Source organism: Engraulis encrasicolus, chromosome 2 (genome assembly GCF_034702125.1).
Source record: "Engraulis encrasicolus isolate BLACKSEA-1 chromosome 2, IST_EnEncr_1.0, whole genome shotgun sequence".
NCBI lineage: Eukaryota > Metazoa > Chordata > Actinopteri > Clupeiformes > Engraulidae > Engraulis > Engraulis encrasicolus.
Window position 1 is genome coordinate 25,544,560 of NC_085858.1, and position 13,928 is coordinate 25,558,487.

General features: G+C 44.9%; 1 protein-coding gene across 4 annotated transcripts in view; it reads left to right on the plus strand.

Annotated features, from left to right (window-relative positions):
* Positions 1-10,796, plus strand: part of adam11 (ADAM metallopeptidase domain 11) — a 76,687-nt gene extending 65,891 nt beyond the window's left edge. The window contains exons 23-27 of one of the 4 annotated variants that reach the window (XM_063184885.1): positions 1,421-1,589; positions 4,081-4,192; positions 5,912-6,002; positions 9,542-9,559; positions 10,295-10,383. In XM_063184885.1, the coding sequence (XP_063040955.1) occupies positions 1,421-1,589; positions 4,081-4,192; positions 5,912-6,002; positions 9,542-9,559; positions 10,295-10,310 (406 nt within the window). In that variant the 3' untranslated portion in view covers positions 10,311-10,383. Of the gene's footprint in view, positions 1-1,420; positions 1,590-4,080; positions 4,193-5,911; positions 6,003-9,541; positions 9,707-10,294 lie in introns of those variants that run through there. The other 3 variants (XM_063184862.1, XM_063184877.1, XM_063184870.1) reach the window with 3 other exon arrangements.
* Positions 10,797-13,928: the final 3,132 nt, after the last annotated feature.

The following is a 13,928-nucleotide window of genomic DNA, read 5'->3' on the forward strand; positions in this document are numbered from 1 at the left end:
AGTAGACAGATGCGCCATTTGACATACGGTAGGCCTATGTTACTGATGTTCTCGGACATATTACAAGGTGTTCATACGTTTTTCTGCTGGCGGGCGCGTGGACCCCACTGGTGCTTTCCGTTGCGCTTCCGAACGCTTCTTTTGATTCGTAATTACAGTCGTTTGAATTTGGTAAACGCTGGCACTGAAGCTGCCTGCTTTGTGCCTTGACGATGAAAAGCTGGCATTGAATATTAAGCGCATAATTCCCATAAGCGCATGATTCACCCAAACGGTTTTATTTCTTTATTTTTTGTCAATGTTTACATTATTTCCCACATCCACATGATGCTGAAATGGCGTGATACTAAAGGTTGATACTAATAATGTCTGGTAATTTGTAATGTAGCCTACTTGATCTATGTGAAATTTAAAATCATATATTTCTTTTCCAAATCCAAGCATGATAGGCTTATTATAGCCTAAACTGCAAAAAATAGCCGTGTCTCTCCATTTCGCTGCCTGCCACATTATTTGGAGTTTCCCTGGGCAATATGAGCAATAAACAAAAAGCACATCCTTGGGGGGTTGACAGGTTAGGAGGAGGACAGGTTAGGGGGGCGTTGGGTGGGTGTTGGAACTGGCATAGAGGGACGCATCTGTTGTCCGCCTGTCTGCCTTGTTAATTCAGAGTTTGTAACAGATTGAAGGATCTCTTTTTACCTCCTCACCAGGCCTGTTGTTATTAAACATCTACATATCTGTATCATACTTTATGGCCTTGTACCTGCTTAACGCACACCGTGCCACCAGTGGAACGTTGTAATAGTCACTGAAAAAAACTGTCACCATAGTACTACTCCACTATGACAGTGCACAGAGCCTTTAGTAATACAGTACATTACGAGTTGGTCATTGCCAATCTGGTAACATGTTATTTATAACAGGGGCGTGCCTTACTGGGTTAATTAAATACATGTGTCTTTTTCTGTGTGCATCCATGGCAGCCGTGGCCTAGAGGTTACAGAAGTGGTCTTTCAGTCTGAGGGTTGCAGGTTCAAATCTCTCCTGACCTCTCCCTACACCTCCATCCATGGATGAAGTTCTCTTGAGCAAGGCACCTACTGCCCACACTGCTCCAGGGACTGTGTTGCAACTGTTGTTGCTTTGGATAAAAGCGTCAGCTAAGTGTAGTGTAATGTTGTGTGTGTGTGTGTGTGTGTGTGTGTGTGTGTGTGTGTGTGTGTGCATGCGTGCATGTCCTCCTGTGTGTGTGTGTGTGTGTGTTTGTGCGCGTATGCGTGTGTGCATGCGTGCGTGCATGTCCTCCTATGTGTGTGTGTGTGTGTGTGTGTGTGTGTGTGTGTGTGTGTGTGTGTGTGTGTGTGTGTGTGTGTGTGTGTGTGTGTGTGTGTGTGTGTGTGTGTGTGTGTGTCTCCAGCGGAGGGCACGCGGTGCTGGAGGATGGCTCTGACCTGGGCTACGTGGAGGACGGCACCCCCTGTGGGCCCAACATGATGTGCCTGGAGCGCCGCTGCCTCCCCCTCGCCACCTTCAACCTCAGCACCTGCCCCAGCAGCAACTACGGACTCACATGCTCCGAGCATGGGGTGGGTGGGACACACGCTTGCACACACACACACACACACACACACACACACACACACACACGCACATGCATTACATTACATTGCATTTGGCAGACGCTTTATAACCAAAGCGACTTTCAAAAGAGGACATAATCAAGCCAACATCACTGTCACGGTTCAGACAGACGACCAGAGGACCACAATTGCGTCACACAGAAAGTTTATTGAAAACTTGAGGGGAAAGGGAAGTTGGGAGAGTGAGGGTTCTGCTGGTTCCAAGAGTTACCGGGATTCCAGGGTTCGTCCAACGTGCTGTGTGTGCGTCCCCCCCAGTGGCAGAGATTCGTCCAAAGGAGCCGGTGGTAGGTGGTCCGGAAGTCCTGGGGGGGGGGGACACAAACACAACAGCACGGTGAAACAGGGCAGAAGTACAGTTCAGGGAGAATCCAAAATCGTTGTGCAGAGACAGAAGGCTGGTCAGAATTACCGGGGTAGAAGAGTAGTCAAGAGTCGTGCAGGCAGAAGGCAGGTCGGGTTTTCCGGGGCAGAAGAGTAGTCAGGATACAGGCAGGTTCAGGGTCAAGATACAGGAGTCAGAGAGAAGACAGCAAACTGGTTCCGGGTGTGGAATTGCAGACGATCTGACAAAGTTGAGCTGTGAGAAGAGGCTTTAAATACTGGGAGAGGTTAGTGGGTAATGCAGCGCAGCTGGCAGAGTAATCAGAGAAGAGTGGTGCAAGGAGAGGTTGGTGAGTGGATAATGTAGCGCAGCTGGCCAGGTAATTAGAGCAGAGCAGGGAAGAGACAGGTGGAACTAGTTTGGGTGAGTAGAGAGAGCGGTGAGCAGAGTGGCAGGTAATGGGAACCAATTAAGGTGGTGAACTGGTGGAGTGAGAGGGCTCATGACAATCATAAGCAAATACAAAGTGCACAGGAAATATACAGAACAACAAGTGCAGGTGCAAAGAGGGGTTAGTTTTTTTTTTTTAAATTAATAAAGACACACACACACACACACACACACACACACACACACACACACACACACACACACACACACACACACACACACACACTTGTAGATAGGATACAGGGCTCTAAATTAATACCTGCCAACCAGCCAAATGCTGGTGTCATTTCAGCTTGGAGCTGGTAGACCAAAGACCAACTTCCCAGCCCCTTTGACCCATTAGTGAGGGTGTGTTTGGTCAGTAAGATTAGCAACTTCAAAAGTGAATTTAGAGCCCTCAGCCCTGGATAGGAAGATGCGTAGGAATATGCACGCTAGACCAGTGGTTCTCAAACTTTTCCCATCATTCCCCCCTTTCGGAGGGTCTGGATGCTTCCAAGCCCCCCAAGCAACAGTAGTACTCGCACAGACTGATTTTACGATCGCTGTGCTGCGCAGAATCAAAGGAACGTTGACTGGTGAGATAAAACAAAGAGGGACGTGTGTTCATTTCCTATGCTATTCAAATTCATGACAATTTATAATATAATGTTGGTGAGGGCTTAAAATGTATTGCTTATTGGCGAGACAGGAAATAATTTCCTTTGGGGAAAAATCCCCAATATCAGATGTCACACGCCCCCCCTGCAATGCCTCCGTGCCTCCCCAGGGGGGCCTACGCCCCACTTTGAGAAACAGTGCGCTAGACAGACAGGAAGACAGACAGACAGACCGACTGATCAGAAGAGTGTGCAGATTGACCATGAAAAAGACAAAAAACCAGACAGACGGAGACGGAAAGAGACAAACAGAAAGACAAGTCAGAGAAGCAAGCTGATGAGAGAACATAAACGCAGTCAAAGAAAGATTGACTGACTCACAGAGACAGACAGACAACCAGACTAAGCTTAGGCAGGCAGGCAGCTGCTGGAGTGTTGCTGCTTACATTATTTAGTAGTTTTGCTGTCCAGGTGGTTGACTTGGTTTGATTAATGGCAAATGAAGGATGGCTTCCAAGGTCAAAAGTGTCTGTTAGATACCTGATCTTTACCCTCTCACACACACACTCAGACACACGCGCACACCAGGCTTGTACGAAATTCCGAATGGAAAGAATTTCAATTCAAAATAATGCCATAATACGAACACTAGGTGGTGCCATTACCTTGAATTTCTTTGAATTTAAGCTACACCACCCATTGAAAGTACATAGAACACCACCACCTAGTGTTCGTATTATGGCATTACTTTGAATTGAAATTCTTTCCATTCGGAATTTCGTACAAGCCTGGCGCACACACACACACACACACACACACACACACACACACATACACACACACACGACATGCAACTTCATTATACACTCACTGACACAGACTCTCACACACTCAAGTGACATGCAAGTGGACTACCTCTAAGCTATTAATGCCTGACATGCGTCTCTCTCTCTCTCTCTCTCTCTCTCTCTCTCTCTCTCTCTCTCTCTCTCTCTCTCTCTCTCTCTCTCTCTCTCTCTCTCTCTCTCTCTCTCTCTCTCTCTCTCTCTCTCTCTCTCTGCAGACCTGTAGTAATGAGGTGAAGTGTATCTGTGACAGAGATTATACAGGGAAGGACTGCAGTGTCTTTGACCCCATCCCCGACCCCACAAGCCCTCCCGGCCCAGACAAGAAAGGTGAGGCCCTCCCCTTCCTCCCTATTCCCTTCCCTCGCTCCTCTCTTACAGTATTCCCTCTCTCCTGTCTCATCTGTTCTCACGTTCTCTCTTCATCCCTCCATCCCATATCTCTGTGGCCTTCTCTTGTCTGATGCTCTGCGTGTCCTTCCTATAACACTGCTAGAATGGGTTATTGCCATTTTTAACCAAATTGTCAGTTAGCACGGGCTCTTACAGTTCAGTCCAATAGTGTTACACTCTTGCAGAGCTCTGAACACCAACACTGCTGTAAGTATAGCCAGCCAGTGATTTTTTGCTCTTAGACGTTCAAATGTATCTATGCTTTTGTCCTGATTTCCTCTATGTCGCCGCTGGACAAGTTTTATTTCAAAGCTCAGGAGAGACTGTCGTTTCCCTCTTGTGCTTTCAGTGGTTAGAGTTTCTCTGATTTTTGTTTAGCCTTTAATGATGACACTTCAATGTTGACAATGTTTTGTTTGCACCTCATACGATCTTAAAATATTTTCAATGAACATTTCTCAAAAGCTGCTGGGAAAGTGGAAACTCCTACATGTCCAGATAAAAGTCGCTTTAACACCAGAGCCATTCCAGTCAAGCTGTTCAAGCTTTCTGCCATGCTAAATGGAGAGAAAAAATAAGAAATGTATAATGTTCAGTTGTGTATATGTGAATGTTGAATCATATAGTCTTTTCCTCTCTTTGTGTTTGTACTACAGTATGTGCTCTATGTGTATATTGTATGTCTGTGTGTGGCTGTGTGTTTGTGGGCCTACTATCCTTTCAAAACTGTCTTCCTTGCTCTCCTTACAGTCTTGCTCTTAGAGCTTATCCCACTACAGTCTACAGGGTGAGGAATATGAAAGAGAGAGAGAGAGAGAGAGAGAGAGAGAGAGAGAGAGAGAGAGAGAGAAGTAATGAAACACGCTCCTTCGTCCTTCTTCCTCTTAAATGTTTGTCCCTTCTTCCTGACCCCCCACCCCCCCCCTGCCCTCAGCCTTACTTTGGATCTCTCATGTCTCCCTTCTGGTCACCACTCGGCTGCTTAACATTTCTCATCTCTCTCTCTCTCTCTCTCTCCCCCCCCCCCTCTCTCTCTCTCTCCCCCTCTCCCCCCACCCCTCTCTCTCTCTCTCTCTCCCCTCTCTCTCTCTCCCCCCCCCCCCCCTCTCTCCTCTCTCTCTCTCTCTCTCTCTCTCTCTCTCTCTCTCTCTCTCTCTCTCTCTCTCTCTCTCTCTCTCTCTTTCTTTCTCTCTCTCTCTCACTCTCACTTTCGCCCTCACAGTCTCAGTCGCCACTATAACTGACACACATATGCACATACTGTGCCTCTAAGTGCTTCCCTTTATTTTGTCGTTCTTTCTTTCTTTCTTTTATTTCTTTTTTTCTTTCTTTCTTTCTTTCTTTCTTTCTTTCTTTCTTTCTTTCTTTCTTTCTTTCTTTCTTTCTTTCACTCTCACTCTTTCACTTTCTTTCTCTTGTGTTTTCTGTCTCACTGTCTCTGTCGCCATCTCTTTACTTCTTCTCCTAATAGTGCTGGTAGTTGGTGACAGTGGTGTTAGTGGTTGGTGCGTACTGTACAGTGTTTGATACTGTGTTCTGATGTGTGTTTTGGTGGTACTGTTTTGTTTTGTCTTCCCCACCTTACCCCCTACCTCCCTACCTCCCTTCCCCTTGTCCCTTGTCCCTTCCCCTGCCTCCCCTGCCTCCCCTCCACAGGTCCCAGTGGTACCAATATAATCATTGGCTCCATCGCGGGGGCTATTCTCCTGGCAGCTATTGTCCTGGGGGGGACAGGCTGGGGCTTTAAGTAAGACCTGTTGTTCTGGCATGCCTTTCTTTATATCCATTACCTTGTCTGCTTCTATTTCCAACCACGACGGGACCCCCCCAACCCAACCCAACCCAACCCCCCCTTGTCCCACCTTACCCTGCCTGACCCGTTTATTTATTTATTGGCCACACACAAATACACCTCATCTTATTGCTCCATCCCATATCTGAAATGTTGGCGTGACATGGGAGTCTGGAGTCACCTTTTCTTGCCACTGCCTATCCACATTGTCTACAGACAGACCATGCTGACCCATCTGCCAGCACATGTGATCGCTAGTTTGGTGCCATAAGGGTGATTTAGTATTGTGGAAACAACAAACGTCTCTGTGTGGAGCTGGTTTCATCAATTCACAGACAAGGCAGTTGCCAAGGGCCCCACCAAAATTTCCCTGTGTTGGGGCCCACAACAGTCAGCCCTGCCACGGTAAATGCCACCAGCAATAAGTAATTCAAATGGGTAGAACCGGTACCGCTTCTGTGTGAAGACGTAGTCAAGTCAAGTCAAGTCAAATTTTATTTGTATAGCACATTTTATATTTACATAGACTCAATGCGCTTATTAGATAAAAGAAACTACAATATTAAAATTCAAACAAGTGCCCATCCAAACACATTGGCTTACAGGTGGATGCCAGAGAATATCAATGGACTCTGAACCACACAGGGGCGGAGATATAGGTGGGGCAAGTAGGGCTCCTGTATTGGTGGAGGGGCCCCTATTGTGACCATGGCAAGGCATATGGAGGGCCCCATAAGAATCTGGCCCTGGGGCCCTATGTGCACTTCACACAAGTACTCCAAGAATCAATATGAAAGTGCTGGCTGTAAGGACGTAAGCACACCAAGAGCAGCTGTGACAGGGGCAGCAAGGTCTAGTCTGCCATGGGATGGGCATGGGGCAGCAAGGTCTAGTCTGCCATGCGATGGGCATGTGGAAAAGTAGCACTACAGTGTGTTTACCCAGAGACTGGCATCCAGAAGTAACTTTTGAGGGGGCCCCTGATGGCCAAAAGCGAAAAATTGCAGAATTGCGACATGATGCAATATCAAAAAATTCATCTGTTGTGTTGAGTACAGTTGGTAGGCATGCGTTTCTTCATTTCTAGCTCATAATTACATGTATGTCACAATTATGTCTTTGTAAAATTGTTTCAAAATTTGCAGGAATTTTTAGGCCACTTTAAGCCGGCCCTGATGAATGGAATGAGCATAAACAGACAGACTAACTGAAACCCTGGCGTTCAATCAAATCCAGTTTAACAACCACTGTCTTACTGAAGTCTCATTTTGATCAAACCCAAACCCCTACCTGTGATCTCAAAAAGGCGGTTTTGACAGATGGTTTGTTAATAGTTTTGAGAAAGACACTTGTGCACTTAGGAACAGTACGGTAGTTGCACAAGTATCTTGTGTTTTCTCAAAAATATCAAAAGCGCATCAAAACTGTGAAAGAAAATCTATGGAACCATCGAACTAAAGTGTGACAGTTAAAGGGAAATGTTTAGCCCCTTTAGATGCATGTCCATTACTAGATCTTCCATTCCAGTCTCTGGTCTACAACTGGTGTTCCAAGACCGGCATGTCTTAGCAGGCATGTCTTAGCAATTCAACACTTCACAGACCTCATTTTAGAACTTATCACTCTCACTTTGTCACCTATACTAAATCGGACCGGTATGACCAACAACCAACAACAATACAAGGTTTTGAAGGTTGTACAGTGTTCCTCCAGGAAAAAAGGACTGATCTTTCCTTGTAATTAGCCTGCGTCAAATTCTCACACCCTAGCTCTGCATGTTTGGTAATGTTCTCATGAGACAAATCATGCCTTCGCACAGTAGCTGCTTATTTCTTGAAACAGACCTCTTGACTTAATCAAGTAAAGAAGTCAAGTCTTTTCTATATAAAGATTTGATCTTCACTGAACATCTCTCATTCATTTATGTTACCTATCTGAGGAACAAGCTTCCCATTATGTTTTGAAGCAGTTGTTTTGTAAAGGCATGTTTTTCCAAAGAACAATTCTGTCTGTCTGAGCTGGAGTCTGCTTGGCAGTGATCTGTAACTGCATGTGTGCATGGTATCAAGTTTAAGAGCTACATGACTGAAGCTCCTTATAGACTTCGCAAGAACAAAATTGTATAATGAAATCACCAAGAGGTTGTCAGTATTGGCTTCAGAAAGTAAGAACCTATCCCTACCAGGATTTCCTGACACTTCTGACCAAACCTTCATATTGACCCTTTGCTACGGTACACATGTGGTGGAGATGATTTGGGTTGGACCTATGGACATCTGTCACCACCCCTGGACCATACCAGAGACCTTGGTGATGGTGGACCATAGGAAGCGGAGGGGTGTACATGGATAGGATCTCTCCGACAGCTGACTATCATTAGCAACACAGCTTCCTTCATTGCTTCTGAGTGTGTAAATAAATATCTGTTTCACACCCTCTGTGAAATGGATGAGCTGTCCTTAATGGGTTTCTGAGTCATTAGTCCTGCCAACAGCCATTTCTGTAGGGAGAGAGATGGCTGATCAGCTGTAGATTTTGATTGGTGGAGTGGATAGTTCTAGTAGTCATGTGTGACAGTTCATGTTATGTTATACAATGCTATATCTACATTGTATATTTTATGTATATTATATTACTATTCAGCATGATGAAAGCTTTGTTGAGTTTTGCACTGCAGCCATGCTTGTGAGCATGCTCAAAGGGATGTTCCACTTCATCTCGTTTTGCTTGTTTATATTTATCAACCCTAATATTGACTTGCCATGTTAAGCAGTGAATTGTCTATGAGTTGTATTTGAACATAGCCCGGGCCTGCCCAAACTTCCGGTGACACTTCATCAAATTTCATAATCAAGTCAGTCTGGACGAGCTGGCTATCTGTTCGATGTCAAATCACTTGAGCCAGTGAAATTTTGAGCATTTACAGTGGCTCAAGGGACACACTAGTTCTGCCATTTGCCTCACTGCTTGTCAAATCAAAGGACCGAGTGGTCTAATTGACGGAAGATTTGACCAGTAGGATAAAAAGGCATTTTTGACAACTTTGAGAACTCTGAAATCACCCCAGCTTGGCCAGACTAGATGGTTGGAAGAACTTTGTTGTCGTGACAGCCCAGCTAATTTGAATATATTGCCTTGAAGTGAATGCTGCGCAATCAACATAAAAATTATAAGAACCATCCAAAGTTTCTCTCAGGTTTTATTCTGTAGGTACCAATGTTACGGCAGGTGTTTGTAGAGAGCTCAATAACAGGAACCAGCAATACTGTATGAATGACTGAATCATGTGTGTCATGGCACAGGTATAGAATAATCTGTTGAAAAGCACATCAAACACAGGGCACACTTGGAACAGTCCCTCATACAGAAATTAATCGCATCCGCCTTTTACTGATGTTGTTGTTCTCTCATTTCTCCCCTCTCTCTTGTCCTCTCTTCTTGTTCTCTTGTTTCTCCCCTCCTCTCTCTTGTCCTCACTTCTCGGCTGGATAAAGGAACATCCGAAGAGGAAGGTATGACGCTGCCAAGGCCATTGAGAGCATGTTTGTCCCGACTCCAAATGCTAGAAAGACTTAGATGGAGTCTAGTGCCCCCTTTCTCTCTTAAACACATACCTCAACATCATTACCATCATCCTCAGGCATACCGTAGTCTGGTCTCCTCTGGGGACCTGGCTGTATCATGTTGTTTCACAGCGATGTGATTGTTCTCCACTCCAGGAAGACAGAAAAGAGCTATATAGTATCTCCGAAATATTAAGTTAAACCAGTTAATCTAAGAGTAACTGATATTGTATAAATGTTGGCTTTGGTTGAGCATGTTGTGCTATAAGCTATTTCTTTAATATTGTAATATTTTGCAGTAAATGCCAGTATTTGCAAATATACTGTATGGTGAAAAAAATACTCATCCTGAGAATAACTGGTCATTTTGGGGACAATGATTTGGTGACCTCGAACGGCCCAATGCAGGCACCTCTGACTTCTGGTTTTAATCAACACCCATATTACCATAAACACCATATGACCAGAATGGTCAGAAATCTTTCAGCTTTGTTACGTTGACGATTTTGTGTCTTTTTTTTTTTGGAAACATATTAATGTGATTGTAGCTTTGTAACAATAGACACCACTCTGACTGTATTTCCCACTGTAGCATATAAGAATCTGCGTCTACATGCTTCTCCTTAACATTGTTATCCTCATCCTTACATCTCTGCTCTTCTTACTCTCCTCTTTTCCTCACAGATCTGGTGGCGCCTAAGATCCCTCTCCTCCTCTATCTGTCGTCTCCGTGTGCGTTCCACTGCCTGTCTGTCTGCGCTGTCTTCCTCCTAAGCATGTCCTTTCCACCTCGGAGAGGAACACGTCTTCCATCCTTGACCCTCCCCTTTAAGAACATCCAAACTCAGAACTTCTGCTTCCGGTCTTTCTTGTCTTCTTGATTGGTCGTTTATGTGCGTCTGAAAAAAAGGCCCTCTCATTGGGGCAGTGGAGCACCTCCCTCCTCCCATTATCTTCCAATCCAATCACGTCTCTTCAGGTGACCGTAGCCAGTCACTGGATTGACAACATGGTCATTCCCAGAAAGAGAAACGGGTGGTCCGGCTGAAGTTTGCAGACAGCTGTGTGCGTGTGTGTGCGCGCGCGCGTGTGTGTGAGAGAGAGAATGCAAGTGTCTGTGAGACCTTGAGTGAGTATGTACCTGTGTGTGTGTGTGTGTGTGTGTGTGTGTGTGTGTGTGTGTGTGTGTGTGTGTGTGTGTGTGTGTGTGTGTGTGTGTGTGTGTGTGTGTGTGTGTGTGTGTGTGTGTGTGTGTGTATCCACATGAACGTACATGTGAAGTGGTGTGTGTGGTGTGTGGTGTTCATCGCTGTATTTGTATTTCTGTATCTTCCAAGCCTGAGAAGGTTTGCTGGGAGGAAAGAAAACAATGATGAACCGAGAGGAGAATATATCACCTTTGGGAAGAATACTTTCCAAATGACCTTTAACCTTTGCTCTTGGGCTCCAGAGACAGGGACTAGCGGTAGTAGAACATGGGCCCAAGGGGACCCGGTGTATGAAGACACTGATCATGAGAACATGCATGATTGAATGCACTTTGTGTACCTTCACTTGGAGCTGTAGAGGTCCTTCTCTCCCTGTTTTTTTGGGGAAGGCCACCAATGTGACTGACCTGAGGATGTATTTGCATGCGATTTGGTAACCACGTGAGAGGACTTAAAGGACAAAGTGTGACCATCACAACAACAACAACACTGTTCGTTGTGTTGGTTTGAAGAAAGAAGGACCTCTCTTCCCAAAGATTAAAAAAAAACAACTCAAGAAGAGTAATGGGTAGAAACTGTGTATCATAGCTTTCAAGCTTTCACAGAGATTCTCAAGAAACAGCGTCTGATGTGGATGTTTGGCCTTGGGTGGGACGTATCTGCCTGGTGTAGTTTAACGTGTGTGCGTGTGCGTGTGCATTTGCGTGCATGTACGTGCGTGTGAGCGTGTGCAGAAATTTGCAAAATAATGGGCACTGTCCTGATTTTTATTTGGTTTTGGGATCATTTTGTCACTCCTGCCAGTTTCCGGTGACAACCAATCTTGTAGAGCAGGGAAGTGCATCGTTATGCTGAGAACCACAAAGAGGAAACATTCCACATCTCTAGCTCTATCAATACTGCTAAACAGTCCGCCACTGTTTGTTCCCTTCGAAAACAAAAAAAGGATTTTAAAGAGGTGTGCCGCCTTAGATCTGACGTCACAATGATGTGTGTGTGTTTGTGTGTGTGTGTGTGTGTGTGTGTGTGTGTGTGTGTGTGTGTGTGTTTGTGTGTGTGTGTGTGTGTGTGTGTATCTGTGCCTGTTCCTGTGTGTGTTTGGATGTATGAGAGAGAGCGAGAGGGTATGATAGTAAACAGAAAAGAAAGATGGAGCAAGTGTGTGTGTGGGTTATGTGCACGTTTGTGTGAGGAAGGTTTGACAAAGATCGATCATGTATAGACGTTTAGTTTCATGTCGTGCTGTAAACTTATGTCTGATTTAGACTTAGCAGCACACAATGAAGAGAAATAAATACATTTCCTGTGATGCAAAACAACGTAAAAAAGAACACAAGTGTGTTCGCTCATATGCACTTGTAGATAACTACATTTGCAAGATATATGTGAGGTGAGTGTGGATACATCCATCTGCTGATAATCTATGACTTCAAAAAATGCCATATTGCTGCAATTTTATTTCATAAAAATGAATGATTCATTTGCTTCATCTGTCAGGTCATATCTATCTATCTATCTATCTATCTATCTATCTATCTATCTATCTATCTATCTATCTATCTATCTATCTATCTATCTATCTATCTATCTATCATTTGATCCTGCAACCAATCCACTCCTGTTTCCTGGACATAACCAATAACAGTCATCTCTCTCTGCCTCTCTTTCACTCTCTCCATGTTATGCGATCATCTATCATCCATACAAAGTCAAGAATACAGTATTTTCCCAGTAGCCCATCACTCTTGCTGTATATTTGTTAATAACCTGGTAGCCATCAGTCTCTCCTGCCCTTGGCTATAGACTTTGTTTTTAGACTTTCACTGTAAAAGAGATTAGGTGGTCCAATGTGGCTTTTTAACAAACAAACAAGAAAAAAAAAACTAAACAGACAAATAGCAAAAAGTGTGGCTTCCCACAGCGTACCGTTACTGGACAAGAGCACTTAAATAGTGTTTTTAAAGAGTTGCAAATGAAAAAAAAAAACAACTATGGAACCTACTGTCCCCTGCACGGTACAGATCTAAACACACTGCCTACACAGCACAACTTAAACAGCTGCGTCGAATTTTGTAAAACACTGTAGTCGCGGAGCAGATTGCATCAGATGTGGGAAAGAGGGAAGGGGTGGAGGGTTGGGTTGAAGTATTCAGGGGGGAGCAAGTGTGACTTGTGGCTGTGGCATGTGTTCTGCTGCATGAACCACAAGAGCACAGGTGAAGGTCAGTGGTTGACTTCAACCAGCCTGCTACTAACTGGCAGTGATGGGCAACCTGGGACATTATTAGTGTATAATGCCATGCCACATAGTCCAAATGACCTGGGTTTTACCTGTCTAATTCCACCAGGTGATTGTTGCAATCTTAATTGTATTAGAGCTGCAAATCCTCGGCATTTAAAATATGTGGCACTGGATTGTAACTAATGAATGCAGGTTGCCCATCACTGACGGTAATAGGCTTAGACCAGTGGTTCTTAACCTTTTTTTCTTAACGCACCCCCTTACCTGTGCCCAAGACAAGCCACGCACCCCCAACCCAAACTTCCCAAGTGATTAATTAAAACGTTTAAGACATTAATCAATACCTTAATGACTTTACATGGGGACCAAATCATGTTAAAATTTGGTTTTAATTTGGCCTAATTGTAATGTTCACTACAGAATTTTGGTCACAACCTTAACACAAACAAAATTCTGCGCACCCCCTGAAATCTCTGGCGCACCCCCAGGGGGTGCCCGCACCCCAGGTTAAGAACCACTGGCCTAGACTGTCACATAGACTCCTGTGAGCTGCTGGGATAGTAGCCAGCCTGCTGAGCGGTCAGCCAAGGGGGGTTGAGTTTGAGTTTGAGTTTACGGACAGGTGTTGGGGGGGGGGGGGGGGGGGGAGGGGGGTAGAGTGGGTAGGGATAAGGGATGGATGGATCAGTTGGGGAGTAAAGGGGTTGGAGTTCAGGGAAAAGAGGGGTAGTAGTGGTGGTTGAGAAGTGGATTGACTCCGGAGAAGTTTACTTTGCACTAAGGCCGATGCACTACTGTCAACACAGCTTGTTGTTAAAGCCCCAGGTCTACAGTGGATGGGTGGGGTTGGTGGTTTACATTTATAGTG